The sequence below is a fragment of the Nycticebus coucang genome, chromosome 6 (assembly GCF_027406575.1).
Source record: "Nycticebus coucang isolate mNycCou1 chromosome 6, mNycCou1.pri, whole genome shotgun sequence".
Lineage (NCBI taxonomy): Eukaryota > Metazoa > Chordata > Mammalia > Primates > Lorisidae > Nycticebus > Nycticebus coucang.
Window position 1 is genome coordinate 68,947,984 of NC_069785.1, and position 21,378 is coordinate 68,969,361.

The following is a 21,378-nucleotide window of genomic DNA, read 5'->3' on the forward strand; positions in this document are numbered from 1 at the left end:
GATATTGCAAAATTTACTTCAATAATCTCCTCTGGCCCTTAGAATTCACTTTCCAGAATTTCTTTTATCTGTGCAACCTCCTTTGACCTCTTAGCTCTTTGTAAAAACGTCCTGCCCTCCTAGGCTAATCTTTTGATGAGATCTTTTGATTATAATCCACTCACAGAGCACATCTGCTGGAAGGCATGTAAATGCTACAAGCTTCTCTGCGTGCAGGTGTACTGGTGCTCAGCCTGAAAAAGACTGAAGTCGTGCACCAGGGAAAACGAACCCCAGTCAGAGATTTCCATCAGCAACAGAGTGTTGAAAGCTGTCCCAGCACTTTGCTGTTGGGCCAGCGTGCTACCCGTCTGCCCTTAGACAGATAAGGAAAGGCAAACTGAAAAAAAAAGCAAGTCAGGGCCGCCTCCAGGGGTTCCTTCTCCGGGAGAAAAACATACAGACACACTTTAGCCAACATGATGGTGCTGAACGTGGAAGAGCTGGTTGCGGGGAAGAACAGCAATGGAGAGGCAGGGGAATTCCTTCCTGAGGATTTCAGAGATGGAAACTATGAAGCTGCCATTACTGTAGAGAAGCAAGAGGATCTGAAGACACTTCCAGCCCACCCTGTGGGGGAGCAATGATGAGAAAGGGGAAAACAACGAGAGGCAGAGCTCAAAAAAAAAACCAGAACAAAGATCAAAGCTTGACAATTTAGGGCGGCGCCTGTGGCTCAGTCAGTAAGGCCGCTGGCCCCATATACCGAGGGTGGCGGGTTCAAACCCAGCCCCGGCCAAACTGCAACCAAAAAATAGCCGGGCGTTGTGGCGGGCGCCTGTAGTCCCAGCTACTCGGGAGGCTGAGGCAAGAGAATCGCTTAAGCTCAGGAGTTGGAGGTTGCTGTGAGCTGTGTGAGGCCATGGCACTCTACCGAGGGCAATAAAGTGAGACTCTGTCTCTACAAAAAAAATTAAAAAAAAAAAAAAACTTGACAATTTAGAAGACCTTGGAATAATCATTCAGCTGAAGAAAAGGAAAAAAAAAAATACAAGAAAACGAAAGTTCCAGTTATGAAGGAACCAGCACCTGAAATCATTACAGAACCTGTGGATGTGCCTGGGTTTCTGAAGGCTGCTCTGGGGAATAAACTGCCAGGCATAGAAAAATTCTTGTCAGACAAGAACAATCAGACGTTTGTGATGAGTGGACAGCTCTTCACAGAGCATGCTTGGAAGGACATTTGGTGACTGTGGCGAAGTTATAGAAGCTGGAGCCCACATTGAATTCCGTGATATGCTAGAATCCACGGCCATCCACTGGGTGAGCCAAGGAAGAAACGTGGATGTTTTAAAATTATTGCTGAACAAAGGAGCACAAATTAGCACCAGAGATAAGTTGTTCAGCACCGCGCTGCACATGGCGGGAGGATTGGCCACTACGAGTGCGCAGAGCAGCTCATCGCCTGCCAGGTGGACCTCAACACCAAGGACAGAGAAGCAGGAGACACTGTGAGACGGAATCATTACAAGATGATCCAACTCCTGGTCACGTATGGCTCCAACCTCCACGTCAAGAACTGTGCTGGCAAGACCCCGATGGATCTGGTGCTACACTGGCAGAATGGAACTAAAGCAATATTCGACAGCCTCAACTCTCGCATAAGCCCATTCTAAGGGAAATAACAGACTCTTCACCCGTATTTTGAAGGCACAAAAGAAGATCAACAAGCCATGAATGCTAATTTCTGTTTATCAACATGTTGTGAAGATAGACGTTCCTAATGAAGTTTCGGAAAGCACTGGGTTATAGGTATCTGAATTTCTGTTACTGAAACTTGCTGTATTTATTTTTATGTATTAACTTCCATGATACTGATAGTCAGACCTTCACGATCATCCATTTGTGAGCAAAGCTTAATTTGTATAACACTGTCAGAGCCTTCCCATAGATGGCTTTTAAATAGGGTGACTGAATAATGCTCTAAGAGCCTATTTGGGTGTCACCTCACTCACATAAGATATTTCAAGATTTTTTTTTAAGAGACAAAGGTGAGGGTGGCGCCTGTGGCTCAAGGTCCATATGCCAGAGGTGGTGGGTTCAAACCTAGCCCTGGCCCTGGCCAAAAACCAAAAAAAAAAAAAAGAGACAAAGGTGATTATTGCAGCTTTTCTCTTGAATTTTTAAGGCTGAAGTTTGAATGAAGCAAGGGAGGGCATGTAGTGACAGGAAAGAAAACAGTGGAATAAAAGTGGTTCCGTGAGGACAGTGAAGCCAACTATTTTATCCCTGGGCCTATTTTTTTGTTTGTTTTAACTGAATCAAAGAGAGTACCCAGGTGAAGAGAATGGAATGAGTATGTTCACACAGGGCAGTGGCGGGAGCAGAATTGAATCTATTCAAAAAAGACAAAAGGAAATGTAAACTGTAAATGTGTAAATGTATATTGTGTTATACGTATGTGTATATTTTATATTCATAATACAAGCAAACAAACTCTAAAAAAAAAGAAGCGGCGAGTCGCCAGGCATCCTTCCCACTGCGGCACTATATTGTTGCTCAGACCAAACCAGAACAGCACAGCCCACTGGTGCTGTCCCACCTCCTAGAGAAAGTACCATTTGAAACTACTGTAAAAAAAATCTCTGAGCAGCTTCGTGAGGACATTTAACATCTAGTGAGGGGTTTTCGAACAAATACCCCTGCAACTCTTGAACAAATCCTGTAATCTCCTTCATAAAGTGGGGGTGTATTCTTTGACATGATGCTAGCTGCTATAACAAAAGTTTATTTCTCTCTTATAAGAGTCCCCTATAGGCTTGGCGCCTGTAGCTCAGCGGCTAGGGTGCCAAATGCATTCACTGGAGCTCGTGGGTTCGAACCTGGCCCAGGGCTGCCAAACAAGAATGACAACTACAACAAAAAAATAGCTGGGCGTGTGGCAGGCGCCTGTAGTCCCAGCTACTTGGGAGGCTGAGGCAAGAGAATTGCATAAACCCAAGAGTTTGAGGTTGCTGTGAGCTGTGATGCCACTGCACTCTACCGAGGGTGACATAGTAAGACTCTGTCTCAAAAAAAGAGTCCACTATAGTGGTTCCAGAGTCAAGGGAGTTCTGAACATCCCCTGAAGTGACTCAGATGGATTAGGAGAGGGAGGTGTCTGCCATCTAGAATGCTAGCTTCCAAGATCCCCCGGGCATTGGCATCCAGGGAGTGGAACAGGAAAGAGGAGTGGGCATGGGAGATTTTTATGGACCAGGCCTGGAAATGGTGTCATTATATTCTGCCAGCTAGAACTCTGGGTGGCCATACCTATCTATCTGCAAGGAAAGTTAGGAAATGTGGTTCACCTGTATGCCCAGAGAAAAAGAGGACATGGATTTGGCAAACAGGAGTCAGTCTCTGACACTAGAAATAACATGTTTAGGGGGCGGTGCCTGTGGCTCAGTGAGTAGGGCGCCGGCCCTTATGCCGAGGGTGGCGGGTTCAAACCCAGCTCCGGCCAATCTGCAACAACAAAAAAAATAGCCAGGCGTTGTGGCGGGCGCCTGTAGTCCCAGCTGCTCGGGAGGCTGAGGCAAGAGAATCGCGTAAGCCCAAGAGTTAGAGGTTGCTGTGAGCCGTGTGACGCCATGGCACTCTACCGAGGGCGGTATAGTGAGACTCTGTCTCTAAAAAAATAAAAAAATAAAAAAAAAATAACATGTTTACCTTGAAGAATTGTGATAAAGATTAGAGATGATGTGGTGTTGTATTCTGGTCTTACTGGCTGATAGGGGAGAAGGAGAATGTCAGATGTAAAAAATGGTGAGCAGTAGAACGCCCAAGAGATAGCGGGCAGACCCTGAGCAATTACAGGCAACAAGGGTAAAGGTGCTAGCAGAGCAGACTGACCCATTTAAAGACAAGGGTATATGTTGGGGCACTCAGTCACAGATAATACTTCATCAAAAGGTTTCAGCACTCTGCCTTCAGGCCATGAGGTAGGAATAAACTTCCTGCTGGTATGTGGTCATGGGACTAGTTCTGGTCAACTGGTGGAAGTGACATTGCATCACTTCTGGACTGAGCTTTTAACTGCTGGAGTCAGGCCCTCTAGAGGGCTCATTCCACTTTGTCAATGGCCTGTGTTCTAGAGAGGACCCGCAATTTCAATGTGGGTCCTAGAGAAAGACACAGAGCAGAGCATCTTGGTGCCTGCAACATTTTAAGTCACTGAGATTTTCTAAAGTTACATACCACTGCAGCATAAACTGGTGTATTCCAACTAATACAGACACCTTTTTTCAGGCAAGCGGCATCAGTTGACCTCTGAGGCAAAAACAACAACAACAAAAAAAAAAACTAACCAACCAAAAAGACACTCCTATCCATTTTAGACTATCAGTTCTAAGAACTAAAGAATCATGCTTTTAAAAATATAATGTGTACATTATTGCCACAATGCAAGCAAAGGAAATACCTGATGGGCCTTGAATTATTTAAAATACTGACAAAAGCAACTTTCGGCAGAACCCCAGACATACTCTCTTCCTTAAAAGATCATTTGTCCCAATTTGAAGAAAGTTTAATGCTACAAAATACTAAAGAGAGACAGTAAGGACAGATTAATATCTAATCAAAACCCCCTTTCCCCTGAAAAATCAGAAAAAGAAAAATGAAAACAGGAGCACTTTGGAGGGATTTGTAAGCAGCTGTCTGGGGCATTTTTCTGTTGGGGACAAATTTGGCTAATTGCCTACATCCGGGATCTCTGGACCTGACCTCCTGGATGAGGGAGGACCTCCTGAAGTAGGGAAGGCCTCTTGCACTGCTGATTGCCTTCTGGGCCCTCCCTGTGCTAGGGCTGGTAGACCAGCTCTGTGCTATTTTTCTTTCTTTCTTTCTTTTTTTTGAGACAGAGCCTCAAGCTGTTGCTCTGGGTAGAGTGCTGTGGCATCATAGCTCACAGCAACCTCCAACTCCTGGGCTCAAGGGATTCTCTTGCCTCAGCCTCCAAGTAGCTGGGACTACAGGTGCCGGACACAATGCTCAGCTATTTTTATTTATTTATTTATTTAGGTTGCAGCCGTCGTTGTTGTTTGGCGAGCAAGGCTGGATTCGAACCCTCCAGCTCAGGTGTATGTGGCTGGCGCCTTAGCCACTTGAGCCACAGGCCCAGCCTCTGTGCTGTTTTTCTTTTTTTGTTTGTTTGTTTTTTTTGTAGAGACAGTCTCACTTTACTGCCCTCGGTAGAGTGCTGTGGCGTCACACGGCTCACAGCAACCTCCAGCTCTTGGGCTTATGTGATTCTCTTGCCTCAGCCTTCCGAGCAGCTGGGACTACAGGCGCCCGCCACAACGCCCAGCTATTTTTTTGTTGCAATTCAGCCGGGGCTGGGTTTGAACCCACCACCCGGTGCCCTACTCACTGAGCCACAGGCCCCGCCCCTCTGTGCTGCTTTTCTAATTTGAGTAATTCCATCTTCTGTCTCATTCACATCACCTCACACTGCAAGGTAACTTGAAGTAGAAGAACAATGAGTGAGAGATTGTGGCTCTTTTTAAGGCTCCCCTAGTGAAGCGAGCAGTCCTATACAGCACCTGAGTTCTGCTCACTTCAGAGTCACAGGAAGCGCTCCTGTTCCCAGCCAGCTGGTTGAACTGCCTCAACTAGAGCTCACCAAGTAGACCATAAACTCCGCAAATGCAGCACCTATATTTTATGCATCTGTGACTAGCATGGTAATTACTTACAAGCCTGCTTTGGATTCAGCCAGATTCTGGCTTGCATATTGATTCTACCACTTAATAACTCGGTAACCTTGGCCACTTCATCTTCTAACTCTGTTTTATAGTCTGTAAAATGGGGCTAATGATGCCTCACTTTTCTGACTTGTGGGAATCAAATGGACACTTCTACTTAAAGCAGCTGCTGCAGCTCAAAGGTCTTTGCTGAGTGCTTGCAAGAATAGTGGGTTCTATCCAACCAACGATGTGTGATCTCAGAACAGACTGTGTCTTTATCAACAGCTACAAACAAGTCCATTTGTAGTTATGTCAGTGGCAGATTAAAGAACTCCTTTGCCAGAGGCTGCAAATGCTATTGAACAGTGTTTACTTAAAGGAATCAGGTTTTCATTTTATAACTGCATTGTTTAAATTTTCACATGTATTAAAAATACACGACATTTAAAATAAATACAACTTTAAAAAAAATGTTGGGCCGACAGGGTTACGGGCTTATTTGCTGAATCTTTTAGCTCTTCTACAGATAGCAAGAGCAAGGAACAGAAAGCGTTAATCAGCATCCGCGTTAATACGCAGCCCCAGCCATGGGGGTAGAAACAAAAGTATCCTAATCCCTTGTAGTTACACTAAACATTTCTTAACAAGACTGAAATCAGCTTCTATATTTTATCCTAAATTCTTTTGGGTGGATTGTTCTACCCCTCCCTGGCCCCCGGCAACTGCGGGACGGGAAGACGTTTAGGCAGGGGAGGGACCCGCGCCCAGGCTGCAGTGTCCGCTCCGCGGGCCTCGGGCTTCCACTCGGGGCTCCGGCCGTTACGGCGCCTGGAACGCGCGGGCGGCCTGGTCCGGGGACCTCGCGGGGGCGGGCGGGTCAGCCGGGGCCCCAGGTCGGGGGGCGGGCCCGAAGCCGCGGCCTCGCCTCCGCCGCTTCCCGGCCGCTCGGGGCAGCCTCTCGCGGCTCGGAGCGCCGTGCGCCACCATGCTGCAGAAGCGGGAGAAGGTGCTGCTCCTGAGGACCTTCCAGGGCCGGACGCTGCGGATCGTGCGGGAGCATTACCTGCGGCCCTGCGTGCCCTGCCACAGCCCGCTGTGCCCGCAGCCCGCCGCCTGCCGCAACGGTCAGGGCCCGGGGCGGGAGCGGGGGATCCGGGCGGGAGCGGCCGGGGCGGGGGAGAAGCGCAGCCCGGGGCGGAGCGCCAGGCGGCGGGGACGCAGAGTCCCGGGCCTCGCGGCCTCCGCCCGCCGCAGCCCGGCCCGACCCGCTGCTTCTGGGGGCGCCACCGCCCAGAGCCCCGTCGCCCCGGGTTTTCAGAGGGGCCTAAGAGCGCGGGACCTGCCTCTTCCTGTCCCCGGTCTGGCGCGTCGGCGAAGTGGGGAGGTCCTGAGCGGTTCGCGCTGCCCGGGAGAGGCCTCGCGACGCAGCCCGGAGAGCTGCAGCTGCTGCTTCTCATTTTACAAATGTCTGCTTTGGTCGCTCTGACCTGCTAGTTACCGAGGCTTCAGACACTTATTTAGTGGAGAGCCCCCTTCGCTGTCGGATTTGGGAATTACCTGGGCCCTCGCTGTAGGGGAAGGTCACTGCAGTGTAGGATTTGGGACACCTGCGCACCAGACCTACCCCCAGCTTGGTTTCTAGGCTGCACGCGAGGCCCAGACAACGAGGAAAGTTACAGGTTCTCTCCCCTGGTGGGAGGTGAGCTCAGGCATCCGTTTCAGTGAATGTTTGGAATCCTCAGTTTATGGTTATGGTGAACATTTCAATGACAGTTTGTCAAACAGTTGTAACAGGAGCCGGGCAGGTACCCCCCACCAGGGCCCACTGCTTGTACCGAGCATCTTGAATAATTAATTCAGTTTTTCTAGCCCTTGGAGACAGCCAACATGTTCACAAGCTTGAAACAGAACCAACTTGAAATTGTTGGACATAGGCAAGTAGTATACATATTTTGCACATAGGTATTTTGAAGCCCTCCTTTTGAATGTGTCGATGATGGGTTAACACAGAAATATTCAGGTTATGCTCAAAATGTGCTTGTTCCTTTTTAAAATGTCAGTCATCCTCTCTTGCACCCCTGGCAACACCATAAACCGTGCGGAGCTTGTAATTATCACAGCTTCAAAAAAGAAAAAAAGGAGGGGCTCTATTTACCTTAACTTTGGGCCTTTACCAAAGTAAATTTGTCTTTGAAAAACTTCAAGGTGGAGTTCAGATTGGAAATTATCTTGCACACTGGAACACCATGACATTTAAATAGTAATAAACCAGGTTGAAAATACTATTATGTTTCAGATGGAAAACTCCTGTCAAGCGATGTGACTCATTACGTGATCCCAGACTGGAAGGTTGTTCAAGATTACCTTGAGATTCTTGAGTTTCCTGAGTTGAAAGGAATTATTTTTATGCAAACAGCTTGCCAAGCTGTGCAGCATCAAAGAGGCCGGAGGTATCTCTTTTGCCTTTATTTATGGTGTGGATCCCCTCCCCCGGTAACTGATTTGGTATTCCCTTTGCTAGTGAGGAATGCAGTAACATTATATTTCTGCTTCAGCACCCGCCAAAAGATCTGACTGTAGATCAATAAACTGCAGTGTCCCCAGTATGTGGGTATTTAAGATTCTAGTGTGAATTGGCTTTTGGTTTGCATTTTTATAGTAACAGTGTTATTGCTTATTTCTTGTTGATAAATGTATATCATTTAACGTTCTTATTTATAGATACATTGTTTCAGAAGCATACATACTTTTCTTGGGTAAAAGAGTACTTTATTTTTTAATTTTAGACTCTTTTATTATGGAAGCAAATTATGCTTGTAATGATTTATTCAATGAAACCAGAAATAACTTGTTTTATTTTTAGATTATTACTGTAACTACCAGCCGTCATAATTGTATTTGCTAAACAAAGGATTTCTAAGTGAACCAGTCTAAAATCCTTACCTTGTATCTAAATGAAGAATAGTGGTCAACCTTTTAAACAAATACTCTAAAAAATGGTTTTGCTTCGTTTAACATTGGGAAAGGTTTATGATTTGAACTTAAGACTGTATGGAAATAACATGTTAGAATTATATGTTCGACCTCTTAACACCTTCAGTTATTTTAAGCAGAAACTATGTATTTATTCGTTTTTTTTTTTTTTTTTTTTTTCGTAGAGACCGAGTCTCACTGTACTGCCCTCGGTAGAGTGCCGTGGCGTCACACGGCTCACAGCAACCTCTAGCTCTTGGGCTTATGTGATTCTCTTGCCTCAGCCTCCCCAGCAGCTGGGACTACAGGCGCCAGCCACAACGCCCAGCTATTTTTTTTTTTTTTTTTTGCAGTTTGGCTGGGGCTGGGTTGGAACCCGCCACCCTCGGCATATGGGGCCGGCACCCCACTCACTGAGCCACAGGCGCCGCCCTGTATTTATTCTTTTTAAAAATGTTGTGGTTTCTTCAGACTTTGGTAATAAAAGATGAACTGTTTTTATTTGTATATGAAAATGATAAATTGTCCTATAATATGCTCAGTTCAGAAATGTACATTGACTACATTGTGTGCCAGTTTTTTCAGATAGAATATTTTAAAATGAGCTTGATGTTGATTTTGTTCAGACACAAAGATATAGATGTTTATATGCATCCAAGTTTAAATGCTGCACCAGGTGTCATATTTCAGTTTCTGCTACTAAAATCAATTTGTCCTTATTATTCAGCTTGCTAACACACTTCAAGCCTTTTCAACTTCTGTTTTCTAAAATATTTTTAATATTAAGGATAGTTTTAAAAACCAATTCCTGGGACATTCAAAAGCAAAGAGTTGGAATTTAAATGTCTTTTCTCTTGAACATTTCTAAAGTAGTTAGTTTGATGTAAAACTATTGGTTTTCTATTGCTTCTGCCATGTCTCTGAAAATACTAAATGTGGTAACTAAAGATGAGGAGTTATGAAATAGGACCATACGATAACACCCTGGTTTTTCTATTTGGTAAGCACTTTTTGAGCTCCTACTTCCAAGCCTTGGGAAGTACCAGGAGAAGTTTTAGCTGCTTTCACAAAACCCTGCTGTCTTGCTAGAATTATGTGGAAGAAAAAAAGAAGAAAGGAGATTATGATATATCTTAGCTACATGAAGAATAATTTAATGCATACTATGCAAAGTGCAGAAGTAAATGTGAGGGGTAGGAATTAGCCCAGAAAGTCCTCTGGGGGAACAAGGTTTGAGTCTGATCTTAAAAGGATGTATTATGTAGCCGGGCGTTGTGGCGGGCACCTGTAGTCCCAGCTACTTGGAAGGCTGAGGCAAGAGAATCACCTAAGCCAGGAGTTGGAGGTTGCTGTGAGCTGTGTGATGCCACTGCACTCTACTGAGGGCGACAAATTGAGACTGTCTCTACAAAAAAAAAAAGGATGTATTATAAACATGATTGATGAAGCAGATAAAGAGGCACGAAAAGGAATTAGCAAGTTTAGGACTTGGCACTGTTTACCTGTCAAGCAAACAGTACAGGAAGTATAAGAAGTACATTCAGGTTGACACAGCTAAATGACCAGAATTGCCTAAGCCCTAGGAAATGACATATATAAAGTTAAAAGCTAACTTTAAAATTAATGATAATCATTGAATATGTAAGATCCAGGGGACTTGCCTTATTAATTCAGTCTGTATAAGTGTTAAGTGTAAATCATCGGACTTTTTTTTTTTTTTTGAGACAAGAGTCTCACTATGTCACCCTCTGTAGAGTACCGTTCTGTCACAGCTCACAACAACCTCAAACCCTTGGGCTTAAGCAGTTCTCTTGCTTCAGCCTCCCAAGTAGCTGGGACTATAGGTGCCTGCCACAACACCGGCTATTTTTTTGTTGCAGTTGTCATTGTTGTTTAGCAGGTCCAGGCCAGGTTCGAATCCACCAGCCTCTGTGTATGTGGCCAGCACCCTAACCACTGAGCTACAGGTGCTGAGCCAATCAGACTTTTTTTTAATGGACAAAAATTGTATATATTTATGATGTACAACATCATGTTTTAAAGTATACATACATTGTGGAATGGCTAAATCAAGCTAATTAACATACACATTACCCCTCATACTCATCAATTATTTTTCTATGAATTGACTTTTTTTTTTTTTTTTGTAGAGACAGAGTTTCACTTTATTACCCTCAGTACAGTGCCATGGTGTCACACAGCTCACAGCAACCTCCAACTCCTGGGCTTAGGCGATTCTCCTGCCTCAGCCTCCGGAGTAGCTGGGACTACAGGCGCCCGCCACAATGCCCGGCTATATGAATTGACTTTTTATATGTAACTGAACTTGGCCTAGCAGAGGCTTTCTGGTGTTTTGTTTTACTGACATTGGAAAACGTTTTGTTTTCAGTTCTTTCTTGGAGATTTTTGAGATGGCAGTAAATAATTCATTTTATCTGATGTGCTTTTAGGAACATTATTGCTTAGAAAAGCTTTGTTGGTTGATAATACCTGGTCTGATCTGGTAGCTGGTATAAGGAAGCTTTGCTGTCTCCTTTCGACTCCCTGTTGAATTCCTTCTGTATATCTTCAGAGAGTCTTAGCATTTCATGCTCAGTTTCAGAGATAATTATAGTTGGAGAGATCTAAGAGCACATGATCTAATTCCCTACCTAATACTTGAGTGTTACTTCACATGAGTAACACATCGACCTTGTTTCTTTTTCTTTTCTTTTCTTTTTGAGACAGACTCTCACTATGTCACCCTCAGTAGAGTACTGTGTGACACAGCTCACAGCAACTTCAAACTCTTGGGTTTAAGTGATTCTCTTTCCCCAGCCTCCCAAGTAGCTGGGACTACAGGCGCCTGCCACAGCGCCTGGCTATTTTTCTTTTGCAGTTGTCATTGTTGCTTAGCTGGCCTGGGCTGGGTTTGAACCTGCCAGCTTCGGTGTATGTGGCTGGCTCCCTACTCCCTGAGCTACGGGCACCAAGCCATAAGGCTGTCTTATCCACTGTATTCTTGTATTCAGATGTGCATGTGTTTATCTCACAAATATTTATTGAGAGACTATGCCAGAAAATGCTAGCACTGAGGATACAGTGGTAAACAAGAGTAGATACGGTCTTGAGGGGGTGCTGGGCAGTAATCCAGCCATCACACAAACAGCCATTATAGAACTGAACTGCAACTGTGACAAGTATGCTAAAGTCCAGGACTGGCTCCAGGGAAGCCCTGACTGGTCAGGGAGGTGAGGAAACTGCCTGTGCAGGGCCTGTGGGGAAGGATGTGGCCTGTCCAAAGAACTTAAAGAATGCCCAGGTGGGATGGAAGGCCACGGGGCCTGAAGGATGTCAAGGGAGAGCTTTAGGCTAGAGGCGATAACATGATCAGATTCTTGTCTTCACAGGATTAGTGGGTCAAGTAAAGAGGAGACCTGGAGAAAAGAGGGGAGGAGGTTATTGCTTTAGTCCAGATGAGAGATGTTGGTAGCTTAAGAGATAGAAAGAAATAGATGTTTCCAAGGACTGTTTAGTATGTAAAAATCCATAAAACATTCTTAGTATTAATACATAACCAAGAGAATTGAAAATGTGTCAACATTTAAAACTGAAAACATTCTACACAAGTGTTCATAGCAGCTTTAGTCAAAAAGTGGAAACAAGCAAATGTCATCCATCAACTGATAATAGTTAAGTAAAATACGGTCTGCTCATACAATGGATTATCGTTCTATCATGAAAAGGAATGACGTACTATGAATGAACCTTGAAAACGTGATGCAAGGGAAAGAAGCCAGCATACATATTATGCAACATCATATATTTCCATATATAATGCCATTTATATAAAATGTTCAGAATAGGTGAATTGACAAAGATAGAAAGCAAATTTGTGGGGCGGCACCTGTGGCTCAAAGGAGTAGGGCGCCGGCCCCATATACTGGAGGTGGTGGGTTCAAACCCAGCCCTGGGCCAGAAAAAAAAAAAACTGCAAAAAAAAAGTAAATTTGTGGTTTCCAGGGGCTGGAGATGAAGGGAAAGGGGCCATAACTGCTTACAGGACACAGGTTTCTTTTTGGAGTGATGAAATGTTCTAGAATTAGATAGTAGATGCTGGGTACATAACTCTGTAGCTATACTAAAACCGCTGAATTATAAATTTTAAAGGGATAAATTTTATGGCATGTGAATTATATCTCAATAAAGCTGTTATTTTAAAAAATCTGTGGAGCTAGTGATGGGTTTAGATATATGAGAATCCGGGGAAGGTGGTGTCAAGGATAACACGAAGGTTTCTGGCTATGTGACTGAACGGAGAGAGGGAACTCTAGACAGTGGTTCTCAACCTTCCTAATGCCGCAATGTATTTTCACTGTTAAAAAGGGGTCGCGACACACAGGTTGAGAACCGCTGCTATAGGAGGACTGGATAGGGGTTCAAGGTCTAGAGTTGGAGATGTCTCTAGGGCTCCTGAGAGGGCGGGCACTGGCACCAAACAGCAGTGCTGTTAGAAGGCAGTTGTTCAGATGGTCCAAAATTACTCCATAACAACGTTTTGTGAGTACCATCTAATGTAAATGGAAACATAAACTTGTAGAAAGTCAAAGAGCCTCTCAAAGTAAGTATATGAGACCCTACCAGGGTTCTAAAAACCTAGCTGAGGAAATACGTTTGATACAGAATTTCCTTGAGCAAGAGCAAGACCCCGTCTCTACTAAAAATAGAAAAACTAGCTGGACATGGTAGTGGGCACCTGTAGTCCCAGCTACTTGGGAGGCTGAGGCAAGAGAATGGCTTGAGCCCAGGAGTTTGAGGTTGCTGTGAGCTATGATACGCCACAACACTCAACCCAGGGCAACAGAGTGAGACTGTCTCCAAAAAACAAACAAACAAAATTTGCTTCCTTGTAAATCTTCCCCCTGGGGATGCTAACTTTTAAATCCTTAGTATAGTCAGCAGGGGGAGAGGAGTGTTGCATCTATAGGTAAGGTCACCATTGAATGTAAATAATAAAAAAATCATCTAAAGGTAAATTTTGGGCAGCGCCTGTGGCTCAGTGAGTAGGGTGTCAGCCCCACGTACCGAGGGTGGTGGGTTCGAACCCAGCCCCAGCCAACTGCAATTAAAAATATAATAAAAATAAATGAGTTAATTAAAAAAAAAAGAAGGTAAATTTTGCTGTCCCTCTAAGAAATTGTTTAAAATGTTTAGATGATGGAAGTTTAGAACTTGCGTAAGCCAGTCCAGGGAAACTAGGGTTTTTCTTTAAAACTGGAATTTTTTAAACTTAAGATGATTTTATCGTACTTGACTATTCGAAGCCATTGTCTAAGGCACCATGATGCCATTTACTGAGGCCATGCAGGACATGCATATATCTAATTCTATCATGCGCTACAAGACCCCGACTAGCAAAAAATACATATTGTATTTGTACACTGTTCAATTATAAAAATAAGCTCACACCCGACTGTCACACTCAGTGATTCGCTGTGTGTTTCCTGCTTTCCACCTTAATATTCTTGTGCTATTTGTTCATTTGTTTTATCTGGCCGATAGGTAGCTGACACATGGAAGCATGCGCTGAAAGTCTAAGAAAGATATATGGGAGCGAAACTTAAGAAAGTTCTTGTTGCTAAGTTATGTGTTTTTCTAAATACTAGTTAGGAAGGAGTGTCATTACTGTGATTTGCTAGTAACTCCTGGGTCTGGCTTGTGGCAGGGGAGGACAGAAATGGAGAATCTCTAAAGTACATGTGTGATAACAAATGCAGTCATGTATATGAAGCCTAGTAAAAGGGTAACTGGTTCTGGAAATACCAGTTTATTCAAAGACATTATTATACTGGGCTTGGATCACTGTCGTCACATAGGACTGTGCATTCATATATTCATTCGTAAAACTTTTATTGAGCACCTGCTGAGGATACAAAGATGAACCACCCCATCTGCTGTCTTGAATGCTCTGTCCCACTCTCCTTTGGACCCTTTGTCCAGCTAACTCCCCTTCATTCTTCACGTCTCAGGGGTCATCTACTCCAGGAAGGCTTCCAACTCCTCCCCTCTTCTTCTTTCATGACTTATTTCACTGAAATGGTGTTTAGGTATTTTTTTGTTTGTTTGTTTGTTTTTTTGAGACAGAGTCACACTATGTCACCCTTGGTCGAATGCTGTGGCGTCACAGCTCACAGCAACCTCAAACTCTCGAGCTTAAGCGATTCTCTTGCCTCAGCCTCCCAAGTAGCTGGGACTACAGGCTCCCGCCACAACACCCAGCTATTTTTTTGTTGCAGTTTGGACTGGCTGGGTTTGAACCCGCCACCCTCCATACATGGGGCCAGCTCCCTACCCACTGAGCCACAGGCATCGCCAAGCATTTGCATTGTTGTGCAACCATCACCAACATCTATCTTCAGAAGTTTATCTGCCCCAATTAAAACTTTTATACCCCAGCTCGGCGCCTGTAGCTCAGTGAGTAGGGCACCAGCCACATACACCAAGGCTGGCAGGTTCGAGCTGGGCCCAGGCCTGCTAAACAACAGGGACAACTACAACAAAAAAATTGCCAGGCGTTGTGGTGGGCACCTGTAGTCCCAGCTACTCGGGAAGCCGAGGCAAGAGAATCGCTTAAGCCCAAGAGTCTGAGGTTGATGTGAGCTGTGATGGCTACAGCACTCTACAGTAGAGGGCGACATAGACTGTCTCAAAAAAAATCTTTTGTACCCAACACTAACTCCTCTCCCATCTGCTAGCCCCTAGAGACTACACTATTTACCATCTCTGTGAATTTGACTATTCTAGTTTCATATAACTGCACACACATAGTATTTGTCACATTTCATCTATGTTATGACATGTATCAGAATTTCCTTCCCTTTTTAAGGCTGAATATTATATACTATGTTTTGTTTATCTGTTTATCCATCAATGGATTGCTTCCACATTTTGGCTGTGCACTGTGAATAATGCTGCTGTGAACACAGGTGTACAAATATTGGTTTGAGTCCTTGCTTTCAATTCTTTGGATGTATACCCAGAAGGGGGATTGCTGAATCACATGGTAGTTCTGGGTTTTTTGCCACAGGTGTAAGCGCACTACAGCTACTCCAGGGGCACTATTCAGATGCAGTGGGGTGTCTAGTTTATAACACCCACCCCCCGGGCCCCTGTGTTCAGTGCTGCAGCCCTCCCCTTGACTAGAAGAGACATGGGAGGTAGAAGTGCAGTGAATATTTGCTGAATGAAGGCTCTTTAGTATTTATAAACCACTGCAATGAGTTCAAGTTCATTTTTTAGGGGTGTATGAAATGTGTTGGTAGGTAAAGGGAGCAAAAACGTCTATGGAGATAAGATCAGGAAAAATAGGGAATACTTTTTCAGCATGTTCTCTGAAATAATAAATTACAGATGTTTGTGAAATCTCTTCAAAAATCTTTTTTAGGGCAGCGCCTGTGGCTCAAAGGAGTAGGGCTCTGGCCCCATATGCCAGAGGTGGTGGGTTTAAACCCAGCCTCAGCCAAAACTGAAAAAAAAAAATCTTTTTTATTACTTAACAAATAAGTGCTCATTTAAAAAACTTCACCTCCACTCTGAGCTAGACCATGCCCCTACTAAACAGAAAATTAGCTGGGTATTTGTGGCCAGCACCTAAAGTCCCAGCTACTTGGTAGGCTGAGGCGAGAGGATGACTTGAGTCCAGGAGTTTGAGGTTGCTGTGAGCTATGACTCTACCCAGGGTGATAGAGAACTCCATCTCAAAAATAAATAAATAATAAAAAATAGTACATTAAAATAAAAAATAAAAAACTTCATGCAGGGTGGCACCTGTGGCTCAGTGAGTAGGACGCCAGCCCCATATATTGAGGGTGGTGGGTTCGAAGTCAGCCCTGGCCAAACTGCAACAAAAAATAGCTGGGGGTTGTAGCGGGCGCCTGTAGTCCCAGCTACTCGGGAGGCTGAGGCAAGAGAATCACCTAAGCCCAAGAGCTGGACGTTGCTGTGAACTGTAACATCACAGCACTATACCGAGGGCAACAAAGTGAGACTCTGTCTCTAAAAACAAAAAAACTTCATGCATTACAGAAAAGCACAAAATGAGTCTGTGCCCTGAAAAACTGATCACTGTGAATGGTGCAGTGTCTAAGAGGCATTTATAATGAGTTTTAAATCTGTCTTTGTGAAGGTGGTAAATTTACCAATTTAATATGTTCTAGGCATCTTGCAGGGAGGGAGGCCACTTTTGTTTGCACAGATGAAATTCTGGTAAGGAAAGCTGCTATTCACAGAAATGAAACAGCATTCCTTTGCTTATTAAGACATTTTATAAGTTGCTATTACTTGATTCTTTTTAAGATGTCTCAAAATTAGAATTACTAAGAAAATAAAATCAATATTTCTTGTTTTCTGGTTTTGGTTGTTTGCTTTGTTTTGTTTTTTGAGACAGAGTCTCATTGTGTTGCCCAGACTGGAGTGCCCAAGGCATCACCAGAGCTCAGTATAAACTCAAGTAATCCTCTTGCCTTAGTCCCCCAAGTAGCTAGGACTGCAGGCACACATCACTATGCCCAGCTAAGTTTTTCTATTTATTATAGAGACAGGGGCCTCCATAAGCTAATTTTTTTTTTTTTTTTAACAGAGTTCTTTTTTTTTTTTTTTTGTAGAGACAGAGTCTCACTGTACCGCCCTCGGGTAGAGTGCCGTGGCGTCACACGGCTCACAGCAACCTCTTAACTCTTGGGCTTACGCGATTCTCCTGCCTCAGCCTCCCGAGCAGCTGGGACTACAGGCGCCCGCCACAACGCCCGGCTATTTTTTGGTTGCAGTTTGGCTGGGGCTGGGTTTGAACCCGCCACCCTCGGCATATGGGGCTGGCGCCCTACTCACTGAGCCACAGGCGCCGCCCTTTAACAGAGTTCTTACTCTGTTGCCAGGACTAGAGGGCCATGGTCTCAGCCTAGCTCACAGCAACCTCAAACTCCTGGGCTCAAGCAATTTTCCGACCTCTGCCTCTTCAGTAGCTGGTACTACAGGCACATGGCATCACGCCCAGCTAATTTTTCTATTTTTAGTAGAGATAGGATCTCTCTCTTGCTCAGTCTGGTCTCAAACTCCTAACCTCAACTGATCCTCCTGCCTCAGCCTCCCAAAGTGATAGGATTACAAGTAGGAGCTGCCCTACCCAGTGGGTGTCTCTTATTTTCTAAAAAAGTAAGTGTCTCTTATTTTCTAATAAAGTATAAGACCACACAGATAATGGTGAGTATTCATGTATTTAGACAGGATAAGTTGAGGAGTTCTACCTTTGCTTTAATAACAGACTTATTTTTCAAAACCCACAGAGGCAGGGTGGAGGTGGGGATGGAAGGATACAAATTTTACTATATTAAAACATACATTGGGGGCCGGGCTCAATGGCTCACACCTGTAATCCTAACAGTGGGAGGCCGTGGCAGGTGGACTGCCTGAGCTCAGGAGTTCAATGCCAGCCTGAGCAAGAGCGAGGCCCATCTCTACAAAAATAGAAAAGATTATCTGGGTGTTGTGGTGGGCACCTATAGTCCCAGCTACTCGAGAGGCTGAGGCAAGAGAATCACTCAAGTCCAGGAATTTGAGGTTGCTGTGAGGTATGACTCCACAGCACTATATAGAGGGTGACAAAGTGAGACTCTCTCAAAAAAACAAAACAAAAAAATAACAAAAAACATACATTAAATGCGAATTAGCTACCTTGAATATATATTAAATTAACATCTAGCTTAATATGAATCTGCTTTTAAATAAATAACTTTTAAAAAAATAACTCCTTTTAAAATAACTAAATGTTTCTGTAATTCTCATATCCGGGATCCTCAAACTGCAGCCTGCAGGCCACATGAGGTGGTGTGACTGTGTTTGTTCCCGTTTTGTTTTTTTACTTCAAAATAAGGTACGTGCAGTGTGCATAGGAATTTGTTCATAGTTTGTTTTTTTTTAAACTATAGTCCGGCCCTCTAACGGTCTGAGGGACAGTGAACTGGCCCCCTGTTTAAAAAGTTTGAGGAGGGCGGCGCCTGTGGCTCAGTTGGTAAGGCGCCAGCCCCATATACCGAGGGTGGCGGGTTCTAAACCCGGCCCCAGCTGAACTGCAACCAAAATATAGCTGGGCGTTGTGGCGGGCGCCTGTAGTCCCAGCTGCTCAGGGGGCTGAGGCAAGAGAATCGCTGAAGCCCAGGAGTTGGAGGTTGCTGTGAGCTGTGTGATGCCATGGCACTCTACCGAGGGCCATAAAGTGAGACTCTGTCTCTACAAAAAAAAACAAAAAAAGTTTGAGGACCTCTGGTCCTGGGCGGTGCCTGTGGTTTAGTGGGTAGGGCGCCGGCTCCATATACCAAGGCGGGTTCAAATCTGGCCCTGGCCAAACTGCAACAAAAAACAGCCGGGTGTTGTGGCGGGCGCCTGTAATGCCAGCTACTCGGGAGGTTGAGGCAAGACAATCACCTAAGCCCAGGAGTTGGAGGTTGCTTTGAGCTGTGATGCCACATACTCTACTGAATGTGACAAAGTGAGACTCTGTCTCTAAGAAAAAGAAAAGAAAGAAAAGCACCTTCTAGCTGGGCATAGTGGCTCACACCTGTAATCCTAACACTCTGGGAGGGCAGGGCTGGCAGATTTTTTGAGTTCAGGAGTTTGAGACCAGCCTGACCGAGAGCATGACCCTGTCTCTACTAAAAATAGAAAAACTAGCTGGGTATTGTGGGAGGTGCCTGTAGCCCTACCTATTTGGGAGGCTGAGGCAAGAGGATCTCTTGAGCCCAGGAGTTTGAGGTTGCCATGAGCTATGATGCCAAGGCACTCTTGACTCTGTCTTAAAAAACAAAAAGAAAAGCACCTTCTGAGAAACCAGCTCTTGTGAGACTTGATACTCGGTTTGCGACATCAGCTGGCATTGTTGGAAGGATCTCTTCCTGATGGGAAAAACCTTAAAGCTTTCTGTTAGTTGTCCGATAGATGAGGCTGGTTCTCTAAGTCACGGTGTCTGCATAAACAAAATTCACAGATAAATCCCCAAACTTATTTACCTTACATGTCCTTTTCTAGGGCTGCCAGCAGAAAACAAAAAGTAGAATCAATGTTAATGCTGTTTATAGAACAAAGCAAGGTACGAAAATGAAGTGCTAAGCTCTCTGCGTGCCTCTGTGCACTCCGGCTTTGAAGAGGGAGCAAGGTAGGACAAGGCAGCATAATTACATAATAAAATGGCATCATAAAAAGGGGAAAGAGGGGAAGGAGTTTAACTGATCTGCAAACTAGTTAATGAGGCCTTGCCCCAGCACATTTCAGCAAAACTGAGAAACAGGAGCAGCCCAATAGTACTGAGTGCACACAGCCACCATTAGCACGTTTCCCAAGTTTTAAAGCATCAATCTTTGGCTCTAAAATATGTCATCCTTTTTTGATGCTTAGCAAGAGATGACAGTAGGTGAATACCTATGCTGTTAGCTTTATTTTTCTCCTCTGTGTCACAGGCAGTATAACAAATTGCGAAACCTCCTGAAGGATGCACGTCACGACTGCATTCTCTTTGCTAATGAATTCCAGCAGCACTGTTACCTGCCGCGGGAGAAGGGCGAGGCCATGGAAAAGTGGCAGACCAGGTATGGCACCAGATCCCTGTAGTGTTCACGCAGTCATCTCCTTGCACTCCCTCCTCTCAGGCCATTTGGGAACATATCTAAAAGGTATGCTAGGATGAACTAACGATTATTCTGGAACCACTAGTAACACTGAAATGTTTAACACATGTCAACATTTTAAATATATCATTTGAGTGCATAACTGATACGTTTTTGAAATTATAATTAGGGAGACACAGGTACGCAGAGTAACTTTACCCCAGATCCTACTGGCCAGCAGGCTCATTCCCATGACCTAGAAGTCATAACTTTAATACTCGTGTATGTGAGCAGGGGATGGATCCTACCTGTAAACTAATAAGATCATCTGCTCCATTTTTCTACTATAGGTTGTTCTACTATCCTAAACTGAAACTGATAATTTAATTCTGGAAAGACTGGGTGGCGCCTGTGGCTCAGTGGGTAGGGTGCCGGCCCCGTACACTGAGGGTGCTGGTTCAAACCCAGCCCCGGCCAAACTGCAACAAAAAAATAGCCGGGTGTTGTGGCGGGCACTTATAGTCCCAGCTACTCGGGAGGCTGAGGCAAGAGAATCGCCTAAGCCCAGGAGTTGGAGGTTGTTGTGAGCTGTGTGACACCATGGCACTCTACCAAGGGAGATAAAATGAGACTCAATCTCTAAATAAAAAGAAAAAAAAATTCTGAAAAGGCTGCTTTAAGAAATGAATATCCTAGTTTAAGTCCACCTGAAAGCAGAGCCTGAAGCAAGCACTTGAGTATAGGGTCTGCTTTTTTGTTTGTTTGTTTTGGGATAGAGTCTCACTCTGTCGCCTTGTGTAGAGTGCTGTAGTGTCATAGCTCACAGCAACCTCAAAACTTTTGGGCTCAGGCAGTCCTATTGCCTCAGTTTCCTGAGTAGCTGGGACTATAGGCACCTGCTCCAACGCCTGGCTAGTTCTTCTATTATTAGTAGAGATAAGGTCTTGCTCTTGCTCAGGCTGGTCTTGAACTCCTCACCTCAAGCAATTTGCCTGCCTTGGCCTCCCAGGGTGTATAGGGTGTGTATGTGGCAAGTGATTCCCACAAGCAGGAGTAAGGAAGTGGAG

General features: G+C 44.6%; 1 protein-coding gene and 1 pseudogene across 3 annotated transcripts in view; both read left to right on the plus strand.

Moving 5' to 3' along the window:
• The first annotated feature begins 458 nt into the window (after window positions 1-458).
• LOC128588704 (ankyrin repeat domain-containing protein 1-like) lies at window positions 459-1,655 on the plus strand (annotated as a pseudogene).
• Window positions 1,656-6,082: 4,427 nt separating this feature from the next.
• Window positions 6,083-21,378, plus strand: part of DIS3L (DIS3 like exosome 3'-5' exoribonuclease) — a 43,795-nt gene continuing 28,499 nt past the window's right edge. For all 3 annotated transcript variants that reach the window (XM_053594338.1, XM_053594340.1, XM_053594339.1), the window contains exons 1-3: window positions 6,083-6,829; window positions 8,002-8,155; window positions 20,165-20,293. In XM_053594338.1, the coding sequence (XP_053450313.1) occupies window positions 6,691-6,829; window positions 8,002-8,155; window positions 20,165-20,293 (422 nt within the window). In that variant the 5' untranslated portion in view covers window positions 6,083-6,690. The remainder of the gene's footprint in view (window positions 6,830-8,001; window positions 8,156-20,164; window positions 20,294-21,378) is intronic.